At 43.3% G+C, this 21,898-nt stretch overlaps 1 protein-coding gene and 1 pseudogene across 1 annotated transcript in view; one reads left to right on the forward strand and one right to left on the reverse strand.

Annotated features, from left to right (window-relative positions):
• Positions 1-1,073: 1,073 nt before the first annotated feature.
• LOC144501684 (U2 spliceosomal RNA) lies at positions 1,074-1,278 on the reverse strand (annotated as a pseudogene).
• Positions 1,279-6,009: 4,731 nt separating this feature from the next.
• Positions 6,010-21,898, forward strand: part of gba2 (glucosidase, beta (bile acid) 2) — a 67,979-nt gene continuing 52,090 nt past the window's right edge. Inside the window, exons 1-5 of the mRNA XM_078221941.1 lie at positions 6,010-6,307; positions 13,497-13,588; positions 14,648-14,763; positions 18,065-18,283; positions 18,976-19,215. Coding sequence (XP_078078067.1) covers positions 6,030-6,307; positions 13,497-13,588; positions 14,648-14,763; positions 18,065-18,283; positions 18,976-19,215 — 945 coding nt within the window. The 5' untranslated portion in view covers positions 6,010-6,029. The remainder of the gene's footprint in view (positions 6,308-13,496; positions 13,589-14,647; positions 14,764-18,064; positions 18,284-18,975; positions 19,216-21,898) is intronic.

Consider the following 21,898-nt stretch of genomic DNA (forward strand, 5'->3'; position numbering starts at 1 on the left):
CACTGTGAGACAGCAGTGCTAACCACTGTGCCACCATGCCGTGGAGTTGTGGAGGGGAGGAAGGACCCAGGCAGAGACTCAGTCTATAAGCGCTTCTCAGCTTGGTGGTAGTCGGGGAGATGATGGCCTAGTGGTATTATCGCTAGACTATTAATCCAGAAATAAGCTAATGTTCTGGGGACCCAGGTTCGAATTCCACCGTGGCAGATGTGGAATGTGAATTCAATTTAAAAAATATCTGAAATTAAAAATCTACTGATGACCATGAAACCATTGTCGAATGTCAGACATACCCATCTGGTTCACTAATGTCCTTTAGGGAAGGAAATCTGCCAACCTTAGCTGGTCTGGCCTACATGTGACACCAATGTGGTTGACTCTCAACTGCCCTCTGAACAAGGGCAACTAGGGATGGGCAATGAATGCTGGCCAGCCAGCAATGCCCATGTCCCACGAATGAATAAAAAAGTTTGGATGCTGCGATGAGTGTCAGAGAGACGAAAAATCAGGAATGAAGAGAGAAAACATCAATCAACATTTCCTGAGTATTTTCCCAAGAAGGTTGATTGCAGGCATGTGTAAATTTGCTCAAGATATGCCCTTTTGCAGTTGAAATTTCTGCCAACACTTATTATAAAGTTTACACAAGAAGAATGATTATGTGGGTATAGTGGCATAGAATTTCCAACAGCCACGGAACCATATCCGTTGCACCGAGAGAAATTTAAAAAAAATGTTAGCAATGCAACATAATTGCTGTTGTTGCAGCACCACCTGGTGGTCCTGGATGTTATATTCATGCATAATTGGTTGGTACCTGAGTTTGTCAGATCATGCAACAAGTCTCCAAGTGCAGTCCTGCACAACTCAAATTCATTAGCAAGTGTCTGTGAGATAATTCTTCTGTCCAATCAGTAAAATGATCAAGCCAAACAGAATTTTTAAAAAATTTTTAAAAAATACTTTTCCAATTCAATCAAATCCAATTCAGAGTCTTAACAAGTTGAGGCATTTCAGATCCAGGCTGACAAGACAGGGCAAGCGACCAAACCACCCTGTCCTGGGCCCGATCTACATGAGCCAAGCTGATTGGAGAAGGGGGAGGTTCCTCCTCCAAGACTTGGGCTCATTTGCATCTGAGCCAAAAGGACGAGATGCCGCTTTTAAAAATTGCTTCATATGAAACATATGAAGCTTCAATGTAACCCAATGACCTCAACCAAGTGCAGCATCCTCTCCATACTACACTTGATCTTAGCCAAAAGGCCGAGAAGCGATCAAGCCAAACAGAATAGGTGAAGCAATAGCCCTGCTAAATATTTCCTACTTGCAAACCTGAGGGATTGGACCTCCCCAAGGTCCCTGTGGTACTGTAAACAAGTTGTGGCATCATCAAAAATGCAAGACAAAAATAAAACGTGGTGTGCTGCACACCGGTCCCTTAAGGTAGCAGGACAGGTGAATAAAGTGGTTAAGAAGACATATGGCACGCTTGTCTTTATTGGCCAAGGCATAGAGTTTAAGGGCAGGGAGGTTATGCTAGAACCTTATAAAATGTTGGTTAGGCCACAGTTAGAGTATTGTGTGCAGTTCTGGAATCCATATTACAGGAGGGATGTGATAGCATTGGAAAGGGTGCAGAGGAGATTTACCAGGATGGTCCCTGAGCTGGAGAGTTTTAGTTATGAAGAGAGATTGGATAGGTTGGGGTTGTTTTCCTTGGAGCAGAGGAGACTGAGTGGGGTGACATGATTGAGATGTAGGAAATTATGAGGGGCATAGATAGAGTAGATAGGAAGCAAGTTTTTCCCTTGGTGGAGGGTTCAATGACCAGGGGGCATAGATTTAAAATCTATTTAAGGGCAGGAGGTTTAGAAGGGAGTGAAAGTCTGGAACTCACTGCCTGAAAGGGTGGTCGAAGCAGAGACCTCATAACATTATGGAGTATTTAGATGTGCACTTGCAATGCCAAGACATACAAGGCTTGTATCCAATGAGGAAGAAGGACCACTGGAAAGGGATAAATCAACTTTGGTTAACCATAGAAGTTAAGGATGACAGTATTAAACTGAGAAAAAACATACAACGCGACAAGATTTAAGGTAAGCCAGAGGATTGGGAACATTTTAAAAGCCAACAAAATATGACAAAATATAAAGAGGGTGAAGATAAATTATGAGGGTAAAAAGCAAGTAATATAAAAATAGACAGTGACAGCTTTAAATATATAAAAAGGAAGAGAGAGGCTCAAATGAATACAGGCCCCTTAGAGAATGAAACTGGGGAAATAATAATGGGAAACCATTTTGGCATATCAGGTACGACTCTCACCAACCTTTACAGATGCACCATAGAAAGCATTATTTCTGGTTGTATCACAGCTTGGTCTGGCTCCTGCTGTGTCCAAGACCGCAAGGAACTACAAAAGGTCGTGAGTGTAGCCCAATCCATCACGCAAACTAGCCTCTCATCCATTGACTATGTCTACACTTCCCACTATTATGTTCTTGAGTTGGTTGGTACGTGACCTCAGACTTTTGTATCTTTTTCCCGAAGGAAGAAGGTGGAAGAGAGAATGTCCAGGGTTCGTGGGCTCCTTAATTATGCTGGCTGCTTTGCCAAGGTAGCAGGAAGTGTAGCAGAGCCACTGAATGGGAGGCTGGTTTGCATGATGGATTGGGCTACATTCACGACCTTCTGTAGTTTCTTGCGGTCTTGGGCAGAGCAGGAGCCATACCAAGCTGTGGTACAATCAGAAAGAATGCTTTCTGTGGTGCATCTGTATAAGCTCATAGAATCATAGAAACCCTACAGTGCAGAAAGAGGCCATTTGGCCCATCGAGTCTGCACCGACTACAATCCCACCCAGGCCCTACCCCCATATCCCTACATATTTACCCGCTAATCCCTCTAACCTGGAAAGGGACACTAAGGGGCAATTTTAGCATGGCCAATCAACCTAACTCGCACATCTTTGGACTGTGGGAGGAAACCGGAGCACCTGGAGACACGAGGAGAATGTGCAAACTCCACACAGACAGTGACCCAACCGGGAATCAAACCCAGGTCCCTGGAGCTGTGAAACAGCAGTGCTAACCTTTGTGCTACCGTGCCGGTGAGAATCGTAACTGACATGTCTAATTTCCTTAATCTTCTGAGAAAGTAGACCCGTTGGTGGGCTTTTTTCACTATAGTGTTGGCATGGGGGGACCAGGACTGATTGTTGGTGATCTGGACACCTAAAAACCTAAAGCTCTCGACCCTTTCTACTTCGTCCCCTGCCACTTTGAAAAAGACCCATTTATTCCAACTCTCTATTTCCGGGATGCTAACCAATTCTCAATCCTTGCCAATGTATTACATCCATTCCCATGTATTTTAGTTTTGGAAACTAACCTCTTATGTGGGACTTAATCAAAAACTTTCTGAAGATCACCTGTATTATTCAATAGCAATATAACTTCTTTAATGGTGTGATTTATAACTCAATGATTCAGAAAATCTGACCACAAAATCACCTTATATCACCTCAGCTCTAATTCCTGTTCTGCTTTGTTTAATCTTTTACTAGACATGCAAAATCAGTAATCGGTACTCTCTCCTCAGACAAAGTAGCTCCAAAACCCACTCTACCTCTTACATACATAATCCAGATTGACACTCCAGGGCAGCACTGGGGGAATGCTGCTTTTCCAAAGTTGCATCTTTTGAATGACAGATTAAACCAGTTTGTCTTATGGTACTTTGTACATAAATCGATCATAAATTACACCATAAGCTTTCCAGTCTGGACATCCAATGCTCAGAAAGATCATTTGTCCAGATTTCTTTTGAGTGAGCCCAAGCAAAAAATGGCATTACTTTATTATGATGTGGAGATGCCGGCGTTCTCCTGCTCCTCACCTGATGAAGGAGCAGCACTTCGAAAGCTCGTGCTACCAACTAAACCGGTTGGACTTTAACCTGGTGTTGTGAGACTTCTATTACTATACTATAGTACTTTGGGAGTGGAAACATGGAAGATACGGATGAGTAAAACATTTCTAATTGCTGCTTTATAATGTTTTATCACTGTTTTATGCTTTTGGTGAATTTTATATTGATGGTGTTTTCCGGTTCACACATTAGTCGTTAAGACACTATACGGTCATTCTATAATCCTGAAAATTCCAAAATCCAGAAATGACTTGGTCCAAAGTATTCTGGGCTGGTGGAGAGGATATATTGTAGTGGATGTTTCCTCCTTTTTTAATATACTCCAAAGCAGGCACCAACCCAGCCTCTAGATTTTCTGATATAGAATCATAGAAAAGTACAGTACAGGAGGCTCTTTGGCGCATCGGGTTTATCTGCACCATCACTTTTGAAGAGCAATCCAGCTAATCCCTCTCCCGATCTCTTTCCAAATGTCCCTTCAATCTTTCAGGTATGCAGCTATCATTTGAGGGTGGCACAGTGGTTAGCATTGCTGCCCATAGCGCCCAGAGACCCGGGTTCAATTCCAGCCTCGGGTGACTGTGTGGTGTTTGCACGTTCTCCCCATGGCTGTGTGGGTTTCCTCCCACTCTCCAAAGATGTGCGGATTAGTTGGATTTATCATGCTAAATTGTCCCTTTGTGTCAGGGTGATTAGCAGAATACGTGGAGTTATGGGGATGGTGCCTGGGTGGGATTCTTGTCAATGTAGGCTTGATGGGCCAAATGGCCTCCTTCTGCACTGTATCAATTCTATTCTATTATTCTATCCCATTTCCTACTGAAAGTTATTGTTCGATCTGTTTCCAACACCCTATCTGACAGTGCATTCCAATCCTAACCACTTGTTGAACAAAAAGTTATAAATTTCTGCTGCTTTTGATCCATTACACCTGCACGCTTCTTTTTTCCCACTGCCTACCACTCAACTTCACTTCTCCTTACTCCAACCAGAGGGAGCAGCAAGACACACCTACATTATTAAAACAATGTCTTGAATTAGTTTTATTCTGAGTTCCTTTCAGTTTTACTGAATCAAATGTTAAGACCATCTGTGGCTTCACCAGATTGAGGAAGAAAGAAGTTAATTTATTAGTGACAAGTAAGGCTTACATTAACACTACAATGAAGTTACTGTGGAATTCCCCTAGTCACCACATTTCGGCACCTGTTCGGGTCAATGCACCTAACCAGCACGTCTTTCAGAATGTGGGAGGAAACCGGAGCACCCGGATGAAACCCACGCAGACACAGGGAGAATGTGCAAACTCCACGCAGACAGTGACCCAAGCCAGGAATCGAATCTAGGTCCCTGATGCTGTGAAGCAGCAATGCTAACCACTGTGCTACTGTGCCGCCCCTAACCACCGTGTTACTATGCTGCCTCTAACCACCGTGTTACCATGCTGCCCCTAACCACCGTGTTACCATGCTGCCCCTAACCACCGTGTTACCATGCCGCCCAGCAGGAGGCACATGCGATACTGATTTCTGCCTAGTGACATTGGTCAGTGTAACCAATACTAGTCCATTAATATAGGCAGGTCCCATTTCCTTCAGTAGGGCAACACAAAGCTCATTAATTTGAAATGCTAACTTTGTTTTTTTCTCTCTGCAAATGAGCTGCTAAGTGTTTGCCAACATTTTCAGGTTTTTTTTCAGAATTGTGCCCTTCTTCCTTAAATTATTAAACTGTCACAGCAGGCGAGGAGACCACTCAGCCCATCTTACTCTGCACCCAGGAATTTGACTGATGGAAATAGTCAGGTCCCAACCTCGCCTCACACCAACTTGGCAGTGCGCCTGCGCAATACCCTGCGCGGGCCCTCCCCTTCTGTTGTTCACCGTTACGTATAGGACGCATGCGCAGATCTGGATTCAAACGAAACGGTCAGTGGGGTGCAGGAAAAGTGCGGGGCGGAAGGACAGGAGGGACGGACCAGTGCGGGGCGGAAGGACAGGAGAGACGGACCAGTGCGGGGCGGAAGGACAGGAGGGACGGACCAGTGCGGGGCGGAAGGTCGGGAGGGGCAGAACGGAAGGAGGAACGGACAGATGGGGCGGAGCAGAAGAGGAGAGCCGGACGGACAGCGAGAGTGTGGCGGCTGGACTGACTGTGTGAGGCGAGGAACAAGAATAGGGATGGGAAGCGGGGAGGCCCCGAGCGCTGAGCTGATGCAGCAATACGCGGGCAGCCCCTCGGATGGAGCCGGGATTCCGCACTTCGGCTGGAGGATCTGCCTGGCCCATCAGTTCAGAGAGCAGAGGAAACCTTTCGAGGCCACGGATGTCTCCCTGGCGCATATGTTCAAACACTTGGGCCTGGGAATCCGGTGAGTGAGCGGCAGGAGCGGAGCCGACACGACTCGCTGCACCTTCCCTGGGATTTGCTGCTTCAAAAGCCGCTGTTGTTTCTCTTGAGCATGTGTTTAATGTGTTTAAATCACGGCTGGTGCCACCGACCAGCTCGGGGATATTTTAACATGCATTTGAATCAGGAACAGAATTGTTATGGTGCAGAAGGAGGCCATTCGGCCCATCGTGTCCGTACTGGCTATGGGGGATGGTGGGCCTGGGTAAGATGCTCTTTTCGACAGTCCGTGCAAATGGCCGCCTTCTGCATTGTACGTGTTCAATGATAATGCCCTCTGAACACCTCGGTTAAACATGCCTGCAGCACATTTCAGACCCGAACCTTTCCTCACATCATGCTTGCTTCTTTTGCAAATCATTTACAAATCCCACTTCTCTGCGTTGGACATCATCTGCCACCCATCTGTTCACTCCTCCAACTTGCCTATGTCCTTTCACAGTTTACAATACTTCCAAATTTTGTGTCGTCTACAAACTTTGATATTGCCCCTGCACATCAAGGTCTAGGTCAAAAGCAAGTGCCTAAAACCGACCCTGGGGAACACTATTCTTGTAACTGAACAATGTCCATTGATCATTACTCTCTGCTTTGTATTATTCAGCCAATTTTGTATCCATGTCGCTACTGCCCCTTTACTGCTTGAGTTATAGTCTTTCTCACCAGTCTGTTGTGTAGCATTGTATCGAATGCCTTCTGAAAGTCCATGAACACCACATCGATTGCATTACCCTTATCATGTGGTTATGCTATTTAAGAAGGGTTATAGAGATAAGCCAGGGAACTAAAGATCAGTGAATCTCATGTCAGTGGTAGGGGGAAAAAAATTGGAGAAAATTCTGAAGGAAAAAACCTATCTGTACGTGCAGATAGGTTAAATTTTATTCAGGTATAGTCAGCGTGGCTTTAAATCTTTTGAGGAGGTGACCATGTGTGTAGATGAGGGTAGTGCAGTTAATGTAATTTATATGGATTTCAGCAAAGCCTTGGACAAGGTCCCACGTAGGAGACTTATAAAGAAGGCAAATGCACATTGGATGCAGGGTAATTTGACAGTGGATTTAACATTGGCTCAGTTGAGGAGACAGAGGGTGATGACAGATAGAAGGCTGCTTTAGTGACTAGAAGCCAGTATCCAGTGGTGTACCACAGGGGTCTGCGCAGGGTCCCCTATTATTTGTCATTTATATAAACAACATAGTGAGGGGTAGGATTATTAAGTTTGCTGATGACATAAAGATTGGCAGAGTGAATTTGAGTATGCATGCTTTCTTGTGACACTGGGCACACTCTGCTGTTAAACTTTCCTGAACCCAATCCAGGAACATTTGCTCTTTTCTGCCCAGTCTACATTTGGGTAAAATCCCCCTTTAGAGCTGCTCACTAATGTTTGCATCTCCCTATAATTTGATATTGTTTCCTTTCCTGATCTGAATTTATGACATTTTTATTGAGTCATAGATGTTTGCAGCATGGAAACAGGCCCTTTGGCCCAACTTGATCATGCTGCCCTCTTTTTTTTTTTAAGCCCCTAAACTAGTCCCAGTTGCCTGCGTTTGGCCCATATCCCTCTATACCCATCTTACCCACGTAACAGTCTAAATGCTTTTTAAAAGACAAAACTGTACCAGCCTCTACCACTACCTCTGGCAGCTTGTTCACTACCCTCTGTGAAAAAAATTGCCCGTATGGACCCTTTTGTAGCTCTCACCTTAAACCTATGCCCTCTAGTTTTAGACTCCCCTACCTTTGGGAAAAGACCTTGACTATCTAGCTGATCTATGCCCCTCATTATTTTATAGACCTCTATAAGATCACCTCTTAGCCTCCTATGCTCCAGAGAAAAAAAGTTCCAGTCTATCCAGCCTATTTTTCAATTTCTTTTTAGAAACACTCCCTGACTTTAGCTGACAGCATGGACACGGTGAGTTAAAGGTGTTCCTTTGTAAGAGTCAGTCTCTGGAAAATGTCATGGACACCGTTGTAAAGACACACACAACATCCACTTGTACTACAGGTAACCCCTGCTGCCTACTGGAAAAGCACTCTCGGCCTGCATTGGCAGAGGGCCATTTTGTCAGTCAAGTTCCTCCTGTAAAAAGCTGTAAAAGTAATGCTGAGTATAAATAATTCTACTCGTTTACAATTTCCTCGAAGCTTCTTGATTTTCATCATTACCTTTTAGATTACTATAGCCCAGTATCTTCCTCAAAAAGCATTTCATTTCATGCTCAAAGCATTAGCTGCCTTCATCTAAAGTTTCCAGGTAATAGTATATTGTTATGGATAGAGGAGAGAGATAAACAGAAGCCCCCAATTTCCTAATTCTGTCTGTAATCAATGTAGATTATTTTTGAAAAGTCTAATATGTGTGTTCCCAAGCCCATGTAACTTGTCAATTTAAAAGTTACCGGAAGCATACTTCCATGGATTTAAGGGGAGTATTATTTATTTGCGTGCACACCCTGGAGAGGTCTATTGCTATGTCAATTGCACAATACATACCCAAGAAAAATACAATTAAAGACACTCAAATCATCTACAGACATTGAAACTAAACAGAATAGTTAGCAGTCTGTGTTTTTGAGTCCAGTGAAGGAGGGAGCTTTTCCCACTTTGGAATTGAAGTTCAGATGGCTGGGGTCAAACCCAGGTTAACTGCAGATTTTCTTCTGAAGTCATAGTCGTACTGCATGGAAACAGGCCCTTTGGTCCTACTTGTCCATGCTGCCCAGTTTTTACCACTAAGCTAGTCCCAATTGCCCATGTTTGGCCCATACCCCTCTATACTCATCTTACCCATGTAACAGTCTAAACGCTTTTTAAAAGACAAAATTGTACCCGCCTCTATTACTGCCTTTGGCAGTTTGGTCCAGACACTCACCACCCTCTGAGTGAAAAAGTTACCCCTCTGGACCCTTTTGTATTTCTCACGTTAAACCCATGCCCTCTAGTTTTAGACTCCCCGACCTTTGGGAAAAGATGTTGACTATCTACCTTATCTATGCCCCTCATTATTTTATAGACCTCTCTAAGATCACCCCTAAGCCTCCTATGCTCCAGAGAAAAAAGTCCCAGTCTATCCAACCTCTCCTTGTAACTTAAAGCATCAAGTCCTGGTAGCATCCTCGTAAATCTTTTCTGCACTCTATCTAGCTTAATACTATCCTTTCTATATTAGGGTGACCAGAACTATACACAGTGTAGTGTGTACAGTTCAAGTACAAACTTAAAAACTGTTCAACAGGTTGGCTGATGGCTGCTGTAACCAGAGGCCCAATTTCTTGCATGCAAACTCAGCTGTTCGAATCAAGTTGGAGAAGGCTTTTAAAAGACTTTAAGCCTCACGGATCTTGAAAAGGCAAGATGACGTGGCCTTGTTCCAACAATATACTTTATTCATAGAATTTGTAAAAGTATGGTGGAGTTCTTCGAAAATGTGACTAAACACATTGACGAAGGGAAAGCGATAGATGTGGTTTATATGGATTTTAGCAAGGCGTTCGATAAGGTCCCCCATGCAAGGCTTCTCGAAAAAGTGAGAGGGCATGGGATCCAAGGGGCTGCTGTCCTGTGCATCCAGAACTGGCTTGCCCAAAGGAGGCAGAGAGTGGGTATAGATGGGTCTTTTTCTAAATGGAGGTCGGTCATCAGTGGTGTGCCCCAGGGATCTGTTCGGGGACCCTTGCTGTTTGTCATTTTCAGAAATGACCTGGATGAGGAAGTGGAGGGATGGGTTGGTAAGTTTGCCGACGACACGAAGGTTGGTGGGGTTGTGGATAGTCTGGAGGGATGTCAGAAGTTACAGAGGGACATAGATAGGATGCAAGACTGGGCGGAGAAGTGGCAGATGGACTTCAACCCAGATAAATGCGTAGTGGTCCATTTTGGCAGGTCAAATGGGATGAAGGAGTACAATATAAAGGGAAAGACTCTTAGTACTGTAGAGGATCAGAAGGACCTTGGGGTCTGGGTCCATAGGACTCTAAAATTGGCCCCGCAGGTGGAGGAGGCGGTTAAGAAGGCGTATGGTGTGCTGGCCTTTATCAATCAAGGGATTGAGTTTAGGAGTCCGGGGATAATGATGCAGCTATATAAGACCCTCGTCAGACCCCACTTGGAGTACTGTGCTCAGTTCTGGTCGCCTCATTACAGGAAGGATGTGGAAAAGATTGAAAGGGTGCAGAGGCGATTTACAAGGACGTTGCCTGGATTGAGTGGCATGCCTTATGAGGATAGGTTGAGGGAGCTCGGTCTTTTCTCCTTGGAGAGACGTAGGATGAGAGGAGACCCAATAGAGGTATATAAGATGTTAAGAGGCATAGATCGGGTGGACTTTCAGAGGCTTTTTCCCAGGGTGGAAATGGCTGCTACGAGAGGACACGGGTTTAAGGTGCTGGGGGGTAGGTACAGGGGAGATGTTAGGGGGAAGTTTTTCACACAGAGGGTGGTGGGCGAGTGGAATCGGCTGCCGTCAGTGGTGGTGGAGGCAAACTCAATAGGGTCTTTTAAGAGACTCCTGGATGAGTACATGGGACTTAATAGGATGGAGGGTTATAGGTAAGCCTAGAAGGTAGGGATATGTTCGGCACAACTTGTGGGGCCGAAGGGCCTGTTTTGTTCTTTTCTATGTTTCTATGTTACAAAATATTTCAACCTGAAAATTGCAGTGCGGTAAAATTCAAATCTGCATGTTCCACTCTCAGACGTCCCAGTATAATTGTAATACTTTTGATATGCACAATATACATTCCATGTCTGTCTTACAGCTTGAAGGCAAAATGCTTCAAATTGAAGATTATAGAACGTGCAATGCAATCCAACTTGTCTCCATACAGCATGTTCCACTCTTGATGTGCTTCATTACAATTTCAGTAGTCTATATATTTACAATATATGTTCCTTGTTAGGCATACAGTGAGTGATTCTACACAGTTTCCCAATGTATTATGCTGAAAGGCCTTAGACAGTGACCTTTCCCCATTGCAGTATTGTGGTGACTGCCCAAGCTTTCGTACATCCCCCACCATGTAATCCTGGACCTTGGATTGTGCCAGTCTGCAACGCTTTGTACTGGAAGATCAGCAAGTTTTGGGCAGACCAAGGAGCATCACTGAATCGATGGTCTCCCAACCACAGTTAGTGCTCGTTGTGGTGTGCATTCCTGGGAACAGCCCATAGAGCACCGAGTCCTGTGTCACGGAGCTGCTTGGGCAAACATTGATTTAAAACCATTGCGCATTTCTCCAAACCTTCTTTGTAAAGACACATTCCAGACTGAGGTGGGCAACAGTCTTTTCCCCACCACAGCTGTTTGGAGAACATTGTGCAGAGGGGTGGGACTTCGGGCATGCAGGAAGGATTTGACAGGGAGTGCCTGTCTCACAACTAGCCAAGGTATATCTTGATGATTGTTTGCCAGTTTTCTTGATGAGGCATTCTGACAAATGACTTTGACAGTCTGTTCAGGGATCCATCTGATCATACCTACCATCTCTTTTCCTGTTACATGCAGACCGCTTGCTGCCTGATGGACTTGTGGTTAAAGGTGTTTTGCTGCATAATTTTTTCCATGAAGGATAGGTGGTATTGGCATGGTCCAGCTACTTGTTGCATTTTGTGGCAATGTTGCCAGGCCGCCACAATGGGGATATGTAGAACCTCAGCAGGTAATGATACTTGGTGTTTGCATACTGTGGATCTATGCAGAGCGTTTTGCTGCTGCACACAAGGTGACCATCAGGGTGAGGACAATGTTTGGTACATTTTTCTTCCCTATCTAGAGGTTTGTACGTCGTGCCCCTGTGAACATAGTCCTCCAGGTAAAATGGAAGATGGTCTGGGTGATCATCACAGCATAGAATTGAGGAATGAGCCAGAGCTGCGCTACAGACAGCAACACCAAGAGTGCCTCGCACCTAATAACCAGGTTCTTGCCCGCAATGAAGGAGTAGCATCACTTCCGTGTGCCCAGTTTTTGTTGTGTCACTGGTACGAGCTCCTCCCAGTAGTCTAGCCTGATGGTGAAGGGGACAAAGGATTGATCAGCCCAAAGAACATGGCCTTGCTCTTGCCACAGTTTAGCTTGGCTCCCAAAGCCAGTTCAAATTGGTCACAGATGCTCATCTGTCTGCACACTGACAATGGATCTAAGCAAAAGATGGTGAAGTTATCCATGTACTGGGGGGCTTTGATCTACATGTCCTTGCTGCCTGCAATTGCCAACCCCTGCATCCATCCTGATGGACACTGCAAAAAGATTGATACAACAGACAAATAGGAGAGAGGATAGCCCCACCTGACTCCAGACTTGATTGGAAAGCTTTCTGGTTTCCACTCATTGATTTATGTGCTACTGAAGTTTGTGTAGAGCAGTTGGAACAATTGTAGATTCCCTCCTCAAACTCCATTTTGGAGAACACATGCATCATGTAGGTGTGCAATATTTGGTCAAAGATCTTTTCCTGGCCCAGGCTTTTCAGGCAGATGTCCAGTCCCAGTCCTGCACACAGGCAACTGCATCCCTGAGTTGCACATTACTCTCGTCTTCGTGCTGGGTACAGTATAGGTCCGATCAGGATGGATCACTGAATTTGGAGAAGACTTGACCCGACTGCCAAAGACCTTGGGCAGAATTTAGTACTCCACATTCAGCAATGAGATGGACAGCCAATTTTTATTTTCCTCCCTTTCCCTCTTCCTCTTGTAGATGGGCATGATGGCTTTTCTCATGAATCCTGACATGTTGCCAGCCAGAAGCATATTCTTGCACACTTCCAGTAGGTCTCGGCTGATCCAACCCCACAGAGTTGAACACAATGTAGCTGGTAAGCCGTCAATTCCAAGCTTGAGGGCCTGGAACTCCTTTCCGAACAGCACTGTTACTGCATTTCTAGACATGGTCTATAGCAGTTCAAGAATAGGACTCACCACCACCTTCTGAATGGCAATTATTGATAGGATACAAATGCTGGCATAGCCAGTGAAAGAATGCATTTAAAGAAATGATTGGGGCAAGCTTTTGACCTGTCTTCGTATATAAAGAGGAAGGATTTGATCAAGTATACTGATGAGAATTACTTATGCAATTAATTAATGACTTGACTTTTCAACTGTAAGGAAAAAAGTACTATGGTTTTGTTTTTGAACAGTTATTTCAAATGGTGGTACAGAAAAACTCGAGTAGAGAAGAAGGCACCTTTTATTGACTCGTTCAATTCCATTCCTTTGCGTCAGATTTATGGTAAGTGCAAATGTGTAAACTTGCCGTGCAATATTCGGAAAAATTTTATTCAGGCTATAGTCAGATTTTTCAATTCCCATTTCCATTTGAATGGTAATGTGATATTTTGTGCCAAAGGCTTACTCATAGCATAACTTGGGTAATGAAGACAGAAGTATAGGTATCATCACACCTTTACCACTGATCTTAACCATAGAACCATAGAAAATTACAGCTCAGAAACAGGCCTTTTGGCCCTTCTTGTCTGTGCCGAACCATTTTATGCCTAGTCCCACTGACCTGCACTTGGACCATATCCCTCCACACCCCTCTCATCCATGAACCCGTCCAAGGTTTTCTTAAATGTTAAAAGTGACCCCGCATTTACCACTTTATCCGGCAGCTCATTCCACACTCCCACCACTCTCTGCGTGAAGAAGACCCCCCTAATATTCCCTTTAAACTTTTCTCCTTTCACCCTTAACCCATGCCCTCTGGTTTTTTTCTCCCCTAGCCTCAGCGGAAAAAGCCTGCTTGCATTCACTCTATCTATACTCATCAAAATCTTATACACCTCTATCAAATCTCCCCTCAATCCCAACCTATTCAATCTCTCTCTGTGTAACTTCAATCTCTCTCTGTAACCAGGTAACAAGGCTGCCTGACAAAGATGTTTTTTTTGTAATGTGCAAGGACTAGGATGAATTTTGATAAAATCTGATTTCAAAAGATACTGGAACAGTGGTTAGCGCTGCTGCCTCACAACGCCAGGGACCTCGGTTCAACTCCCAGTTTGGGTCTGTCTATGCAGAGTCTGCACGTTCTCCCTGTGTCTGCATGGGTTTCCTCCGGGTGCTCCGGTTTCCCCCCTCAGTCCAAAAGACGTGCTGGTTAGGTGCATTGGCCATGCTAAATTGTCCCTCAGTGTACCTGAATAGGCATCGGAATGCGGCGACTAGGGGATTTTCACAGTAACTTCATTGCAGTGTTAATGTAAACCTACTTGTGACACTAAAACTTTAAACTTAAACTGAATATTGGAACTGATTTTGTTAAAATACCAAACATTTTTCTTTTCAGGGGCTCCACTAGGTGGGTTTGGAGGAGGTACCATTACAAGAGGGTGGCGAGGGGAATTTTGCAGGTGGCAGCTAAACCCAGGAATGTACACTTATGATACTGTGATTGAGAACCAGGTATGTGTTTGGTGTAGGTGACAACATATCCAGGGCACTGTGAAACTTGACAGTATTGCTGTTGGCTGTACTTGTAAAATTGAACCATTGCAAAGGGGTAGCATTCCCTGAAAATATGTTTGGAATATATTTTCACATGCAAAACAAGTGTCGGATAAGAAAAACTAAAGTTACCTTTGGGTTTCTGTGTTTTTTAGCAGTTATAAGCCAGCTGGATTTGTCTTGCCTGTAAACCTATAATGGAATCAGTTAGTGGCTGAAAGTTGGGTATCATTCTGTAAGAGTGTGTATTATTTTTCCGAAGTTATTTTTAACTTTTCTGGAACCTACAGATTATGTGGGCTCTCAGCAGGTTCGTATCCCCTGGGTCACCATCATGGAGGTGTTAAACCAGTTAAGATTCCATGTAATGCTTGTTTACTTTATTAACATATTGTGGGATATCTCTCCTAAGATTTCTCATAAGTTTTTAATCTGTGCATTGGTGTCAAAACAATCTTGTTTTCTTTATAATTGATTCTCAGAGGAGTTGATTCAATATTATAGAGTTGAAATTTTTGCTGCTAAGAAGATGAGAGACTGTTTCTGGAACACTTCAAGGAATGTCAATCCTAAATAGGAGAATATTGATTAAAGGATTGGTTAAAAGACAAAACAGAGTAGGAATAAATAGACCATTTTCTGCAAGGAGCTGTGCTAGAGCTCCACCTTTTTATAACATAAATGACTTGAATGAAGGAACAAGTATAACTATCCAAGTTTGCCGATTATTCAAACTAAGTTGGGAAAATAAGCAGCGAGTAGGACACACGGGGATATTTCACAGTAACTTCATTGCAGTGTTAAGTAAGCCTTACTTGCGACTTTAACTTTAAAAGATGTAAGACCGATTAGGTGAGTGGAGTAGAAAGCAGTTTTTTTAAAGGGTTACAAACTATTATGTTTATGTTCAGAAGGATTTGTGTAGCCTTTTACATAAGAGTTATGACTGGCCCAAGCAGTGTTTATGCTCTGCATGAACCCCCTCCCATCTTTCCTTTTTGTATTCTTTCATGGGATGCTTGCACCCCAGCTATGACTGTAATACTACATTCTGCAGTCTCTCGTTTCCTTCTCTATGAACGGTATGCTCTGTCTGTATAGCGCGCAAGAAACATTTCTCACTGTATACTAATACATGTGACAATAATAAATCAAATCAAAATCCTCCCACAGTCTGAAAGACGTGCTGGTTAGGTGCATTGACCCGAACAGGCGCCGTAGTGTGGCAACTAAGAGATTTTCGCAGTAACTTCATTGCAGCGTTAATGTAAGCCTACTTGTGACTAATAAATAAACTTAAAAATTTTTTATGATCTTTTGGGTGTCCATACTCCCTACGAGCATTACTGCAAAATCGTCTGTCAGCACTGACAATTAGGAGACAGTCACTGATGGCCATGACCCCTGGAAGTTGCCTGTTTGGAAGAGATGAGCTGAAACATAAAGCTCAGCTGGCTGAGAAGAGGGCCCAGAGAAAACCAAAGCTAATGAATTGTATACCTTTTCAGCCCACTGTCTTCCTCTGCAGTAAATGTGGCAGAGGCTGCCATTTAAGAGTCAGGTTCCTGAGTCATACTGGGCGATGTTGACCACCAGGTCATAAGCCACCGTGTTATCAGATGGAACATAAGAAATAGGAGCAGGAGTAGGCCATCTAGCCTCTCGAGCCTGCCCCGCCATTCAGTAAGATCATGGCTGATCTGAAGTGGATCAGTTCCACTTACCCGCCTGATCCCTATAACCCCTAATTCCCTTACCGATCAGGAATCCATCTATCCGTGATTTAAACATATTCAACAAGGTAGCCTCCACCACTTCAGTGGGCAGAGAATTTCAGAGATTCACCACCCTCTGAGAGAAGAAGTTCCTCCTCAACTCTGTCCTAAACTGACCCCCCTTTATTTTGAGGCTGTGCCCTCTAGTTCTAGCTTCCTTTCTAAGTGGAAAGAATCTCTCCACCTCTACCCTATCCAGCCCCTTCATTATCTTATAGGTCTCTATAAGATCCCACCTTAGCCTTCTAAATTCCAACGAGTACAAACCCAATCTGCTCAGTCTCTTCTCACAATCAACACCCCTCATCTCTGGTATCAACCTGGTGAACCTTCTCTGCACTCCCTCCAAGGCCAATATATCCTTCCGCAAATAAGGGGAAGGCTGAGCTCAATAGGTCTTTGGACCATAGAGGAATCCAAGAACATGAAGTTTGGGCAAGGAGGTTGAGGTTCAGCCATGAACTTATTGAATGATGGAGCAGGCTCAAGAAGTTACAGCCCTACTCCTGCTTCTGTTTTATATTGGGAGAAAATCTTTTCAAAACCATAGTCTACAGCTGAGACAGCATCCTTGAACAGGATGGAGTTAATATTTTGCTCATTTTCCATAGATAACAAGCTAAAAAGAGGAACTGTCTTTTTAACTGTTTTTCTATACTTCCTGTTTTGAAGTGTGTTGCCAAGTACTAACTAATTCTTGTTTATGCACACTTGAGAGGAGATGGGAATTGTACAGCATTGCTAGGTGCTTAAACTGTTGATATATTGGTTTAACCTGACCACTGCAACACCATTTTTGAACTTCCAAATGTCAAAATATTCTTTGTAATCTGGAGATTATCTTAGTTTTATCGCTTTTTGATTAACTGCAACTCTGTAAAGAGGATGGAGTGTTTGTAAGGACTGCAGATGTTGAAAGAACCTGTTAGGATTGTGGTGCTGAAAAGCAGCAAAAGTGCAAGCTAACATAGTTTCTCATTGTGAAAAAGTAAGTTTTCTCTTCTCAATGGCCTTTTTGCCAGACTTTGCCTATGCACCTGAGCTGGGATGTTAATATTTTGTTACTATCATAGTGAGACAGTTATTTTTTTGCCCTGTTTTCTCTTTGAAATGTACCAGAGATTAAAAACTGTTGTGAAGGACATTGACATTTCTCATCCTTCTATTATGTTTGGTATAAAGCAATGAAAAGGGCAAAACGCTCAAATCCTTCATAACCGTAATAAGTGGATCAGGTGGCATCTATAATTACATGTCTCTGGAAGGACTGGGCTGAATTGAAATCTCTCTCTTGTGCTTGATTGGTAGATGTTGTTCTCGAATAATGACTACTTTGTTTTAAAGGGAATGTGGGGCCGCAACTGACTGCTGTGTGATAGAGTCTGGATCAAGATTTAAAATCCTTATGTTAAAGCTAATTTTCACCAGGGTGCACCAATATGATGTGTGGTGACTTTTAACCTAGATTTCTGTTGTGTTCCCAGTTCACTGTTTGCTTAAGAAAGAATGGACAGACCATTTATCAACAAGTGCTTTCTGTTGAGCGGCCTCACAAGCTCCAGTGTTGGAATTGGGGATACTGTGGAGAATATGCTTTTTACCATGCCCTATATCCACGTGCATGGACAGTTTACAACCTTCCAGGACAAAATGTAACTCTGACATGTCGGCAGATATCTCCAATTATTCCTCATAATTATAAGGTTAGTGCTATTATCTTAGCATAATGTGAATTCTCACCTTTTTCGATTTGAAAACCCTGATTTTCTCTTTGGAAGAAAAAAAATCTAAGTATAAAATGTAATTTTTGTTTTAGTTGATCTCCTCCTGCCCATCCATGTCTTTGAGTGGCACCCTGATACTTCAGGATTCCAATATATCCACAGGGTTGCCCCTCTTGATGTGCTACTGTGGTTAAATCAATTTTTTTTGTAATGTCTTTTGTTCAATCCCAACATTATTGAATGTCAGTAATAAATCTTCTGCTCTGGATTCGTGCAGATATCTTCTTTCTGCTTCATTGTTACAAAGGGAATTGTTAATCATGACATTAGTACCCCACCACAATCACCTTTCCCCCTTGTGCTGTCCCCTACTTTCCTGGGTGACAAGCTTCCTTGACTTTATTTCTCATTGCTTTTCGGTGTAACACCAGCATCCAGTGCCTGAAATCCTTTGATACTGCTATTTCTAGGGTGACCTTCTGTCACCCTGTTTTCCACTTGTTATTTATCATGCTGAATAATCCCATTCTGTCTTTGGTTTTTCTATTCAATTAAATTACATTTTGAATAATAATCTGTGAAACTTTCCTTGAACTTTTTAGTTTTTGCCTTCAGCTGAATAGGCCAAAAGCTGTGGAAAGGATTTAACTAGTATATCACTTGCCTTCCAGGACACGAGTTTGCCTGTTGGGGTCTTTGTATGGGAAATTGAAAACCAAAATGAAGAAGATCTGGAAGTTTCGCTTATGTTTACTCTGAGGAATGGTACTGGAACTAAGGATGATCAGACAGGAGGACACTGGAATGAACCATTCCACTTGGATAAAGAAGGCGAGCATGTTTCAGGAGTATTGTTGCATCATTCTGCCCCTGTGAATAGCTACACAATGGCAATTTCAGCCAGACATAAGGTGAGTGAGTTGCTCGGTGTTCCAGAGTTCAGAATAATTTTCGAGCTGTAGAATGCCCTTTTTCGCATACTGTCACTTCAGAGCAATTAGGGATGGGCAATAAATGTTGGCCCAGCCAGCAATGCCCACACCCCATGAATGTTTTTTTAATTACTAAATGTTTCTGCCAACTTAGTCTGGTTGACTTGTTGGCGTCATCTGGTTGAAGAGTCAATAACATGAGGGTCATCAATTAAAAATAATTATTGAGAGTAGAGAAGCTCGAAGAAAAAGGATTCTAGGGGCATGAAATGCATTGCCACAGTTTCTCTTTGAGGCACACTAACGCAACCTTTTAAGGGAAAATTGGACAAATATTGTTTGTACAGAGTTCCTCCACCTGAAGTGTGTTGTCACGTGTTCAGTTGCGAAATACTGACTGAGGTTGTGTACTGAATGTTGATAAAGCTGCACAGAATTTCCAGAGCTGGAAAGAAGACAAATAGATTCTGTTTCATCCTGTTTTCAGATTCTAATCCACCTTTCTCAACAAAAGTTCTATTTAATGTGTGTTGGTGGCTTCAACTATATTCAGGGTTTTCTTTCCAAGCCCTGCAGATGAATGCATATCCCCTTTGATCTTTCTTTTGGTCAGGGAACCTTGTACTTTATGGCTGGAGTATAAATTAAGGGTGATAGTTTCAGATTATCGATTGCTTGTAAGTATATCTTGTGTTGTAAAAGGAAGTAATCTGATGAATAAAATGGCAAAGAATAAGTAATCCTGAAATTATTTTCACGATGAAAGGAAATGACGTCTGTTCAATTATGAACTTCAATAGAAGAAACTACATATTGACTTGAGTATTGCTTAAAAAAAAAAGACACAAGCCATCAAAACTTTTTGTCTTGCACTCATCAGGACAGATTCAGAAAAAAAAACAGTAATAAAGGAAACATCAATTTATAATGCAAGTGAAGGGAGTGCTGATTAGTTGGCAAGTAGACTCTAGTAGAGGCATTGCTATGGAGAATGCTCCAGGGAACAGGTAACTGCCAAGCTTTTGTTTAAATTCAGACCAAGCAGGTCCACTCTGGTCAATGGGATTGAATCACAGAATGGCTGTCCCCCCCAAGCTTTTGTTTAGTTGAAAAAGCTGCAATGCATGGATATGCTCCTTTTTATTCCTACTTTTTTTCATCAATACTCAAGTTCTTTACTACTGTTTCCATTTAGCTGTAGAACTTGGACCGGTTTCTGTTCTTATTTTAACAAGATATTGAGTGATGACACTCCTTCAGAATATCAGCTTCAAAGCTGGATGACCCCTCTCTGATTCACATGGATGCTGGCTTCAGCAATGTTAAAACCCACATGCTCCTAAGACCAGCAAATCTGCTTTTCTTCCCTGCAGCTAAAATGTTCTTCATTCCATTTATTGCATTTTTTTTGTCAACTACTGTTTGGATGGTTTACCTCGAGTATATTGGTTACATTTTTTTTATCTTTATAAAAATCTAAACATTAATGTTAACTAGCTGGGTGGCATAGTGTCACAGTGGTTGGCACTGCTGCATCACAGTATCTGGGATCCGGATTTGATTCCGGCCTTGGGTGACTGTGTGGAGTTTGCACGTTCATAGAAATCATAGAAATCATAGAAACCCTACAGTGCAGAAGGAGGCCATTCGGCCCATCGAGTCTGCACCGACCACAATCCCACCCAGGCCCTACCCCCACATATTTACCCGCTAATCCCACTAACCTACGCATCTCAGGACTCTAAGGGGCAATTTCTAACCTGGCCAATCAACCTAACCTGCACATCTTTGGACTGTGGGAGGAAACCGGAGCACCCGGAGGAAACCCACGCAGACACGAGGAGAATGTGCAAACTCCACACAGACAGTGACCCGAGCCGGGAATTGAACCCGGGACCCTGGAGCTGTGAAGCAACAGTGCTAACCACTGTGCATTCTCCCTGTGTCTGCGTGGGCTTCCCCCGGGTGCTCCGGTTTCCTCCCTCAGCCCAAAGCTATGCAGGTTGGGTGGATTGGCCATGCTAAATTGCCACTTAGTGTCCAAAGATATGTAGGTTGGGGGATTAGTGGGATTGCAGGGATAGGGTGGGGAGTGGGCCTGGTTAAGATGATCTGCTGGAGAGTCAGTGTAGACTCAATGGGCACAATGGCTTCCTTCTGCACTCTAGGGATTCTATGAAAATCTATTCTAGCTGCTATTCAGATTGCCTCCCCCATCTCTCTGAGCAGGGGTAAGCCCTTCAAACTTGTTTTGCCACTCGGTTAAATTATGGTGGATCTGTATCTTAACCACATTCACCCTCTCTGGTTCCATAGCCCTTAATAGCCTTGCCTAACAAAAAAAACTATCAATCTTTGCTTTAAAATGTTAATTTGACTTAACGTCTCCAGCTTCTTGGGGAGGTAGGGAGAGGAGAGGATTCCAGATTTTTTTCCACCCTTTGTGTGAAGAGGTTCTCTCTGAAATCACCCTTAAACAGCCTAGTTTTTAATATTTTATACCCACTTGTTCGGGATTACCCCACTAAAATTGTTTCTCTCATTTTTTGATCATGATTACCTCAGGCAGCTCATCGCTGGATCTTCCCTATTTGTAGGGATTTAAAATGTGTTCTCACAATTTAATCCTTTTAGCCCTGGTAGCATTCTGATTAATTTAAAC

Source organism: Mustelus asterias, chromosome 1 (assembly GCF_964213995.1).
Source record: "Mustelus asterias chromosome 1, sMusAst1.hap1.1, whole genome shotgun sequence".
Lineage (NCBI taxonomy): Eukaryota > Metazoa > Chordata > Chondrichthyes > Carcharhiniformes > Triakidae > Mustelus > Mustelus asterias.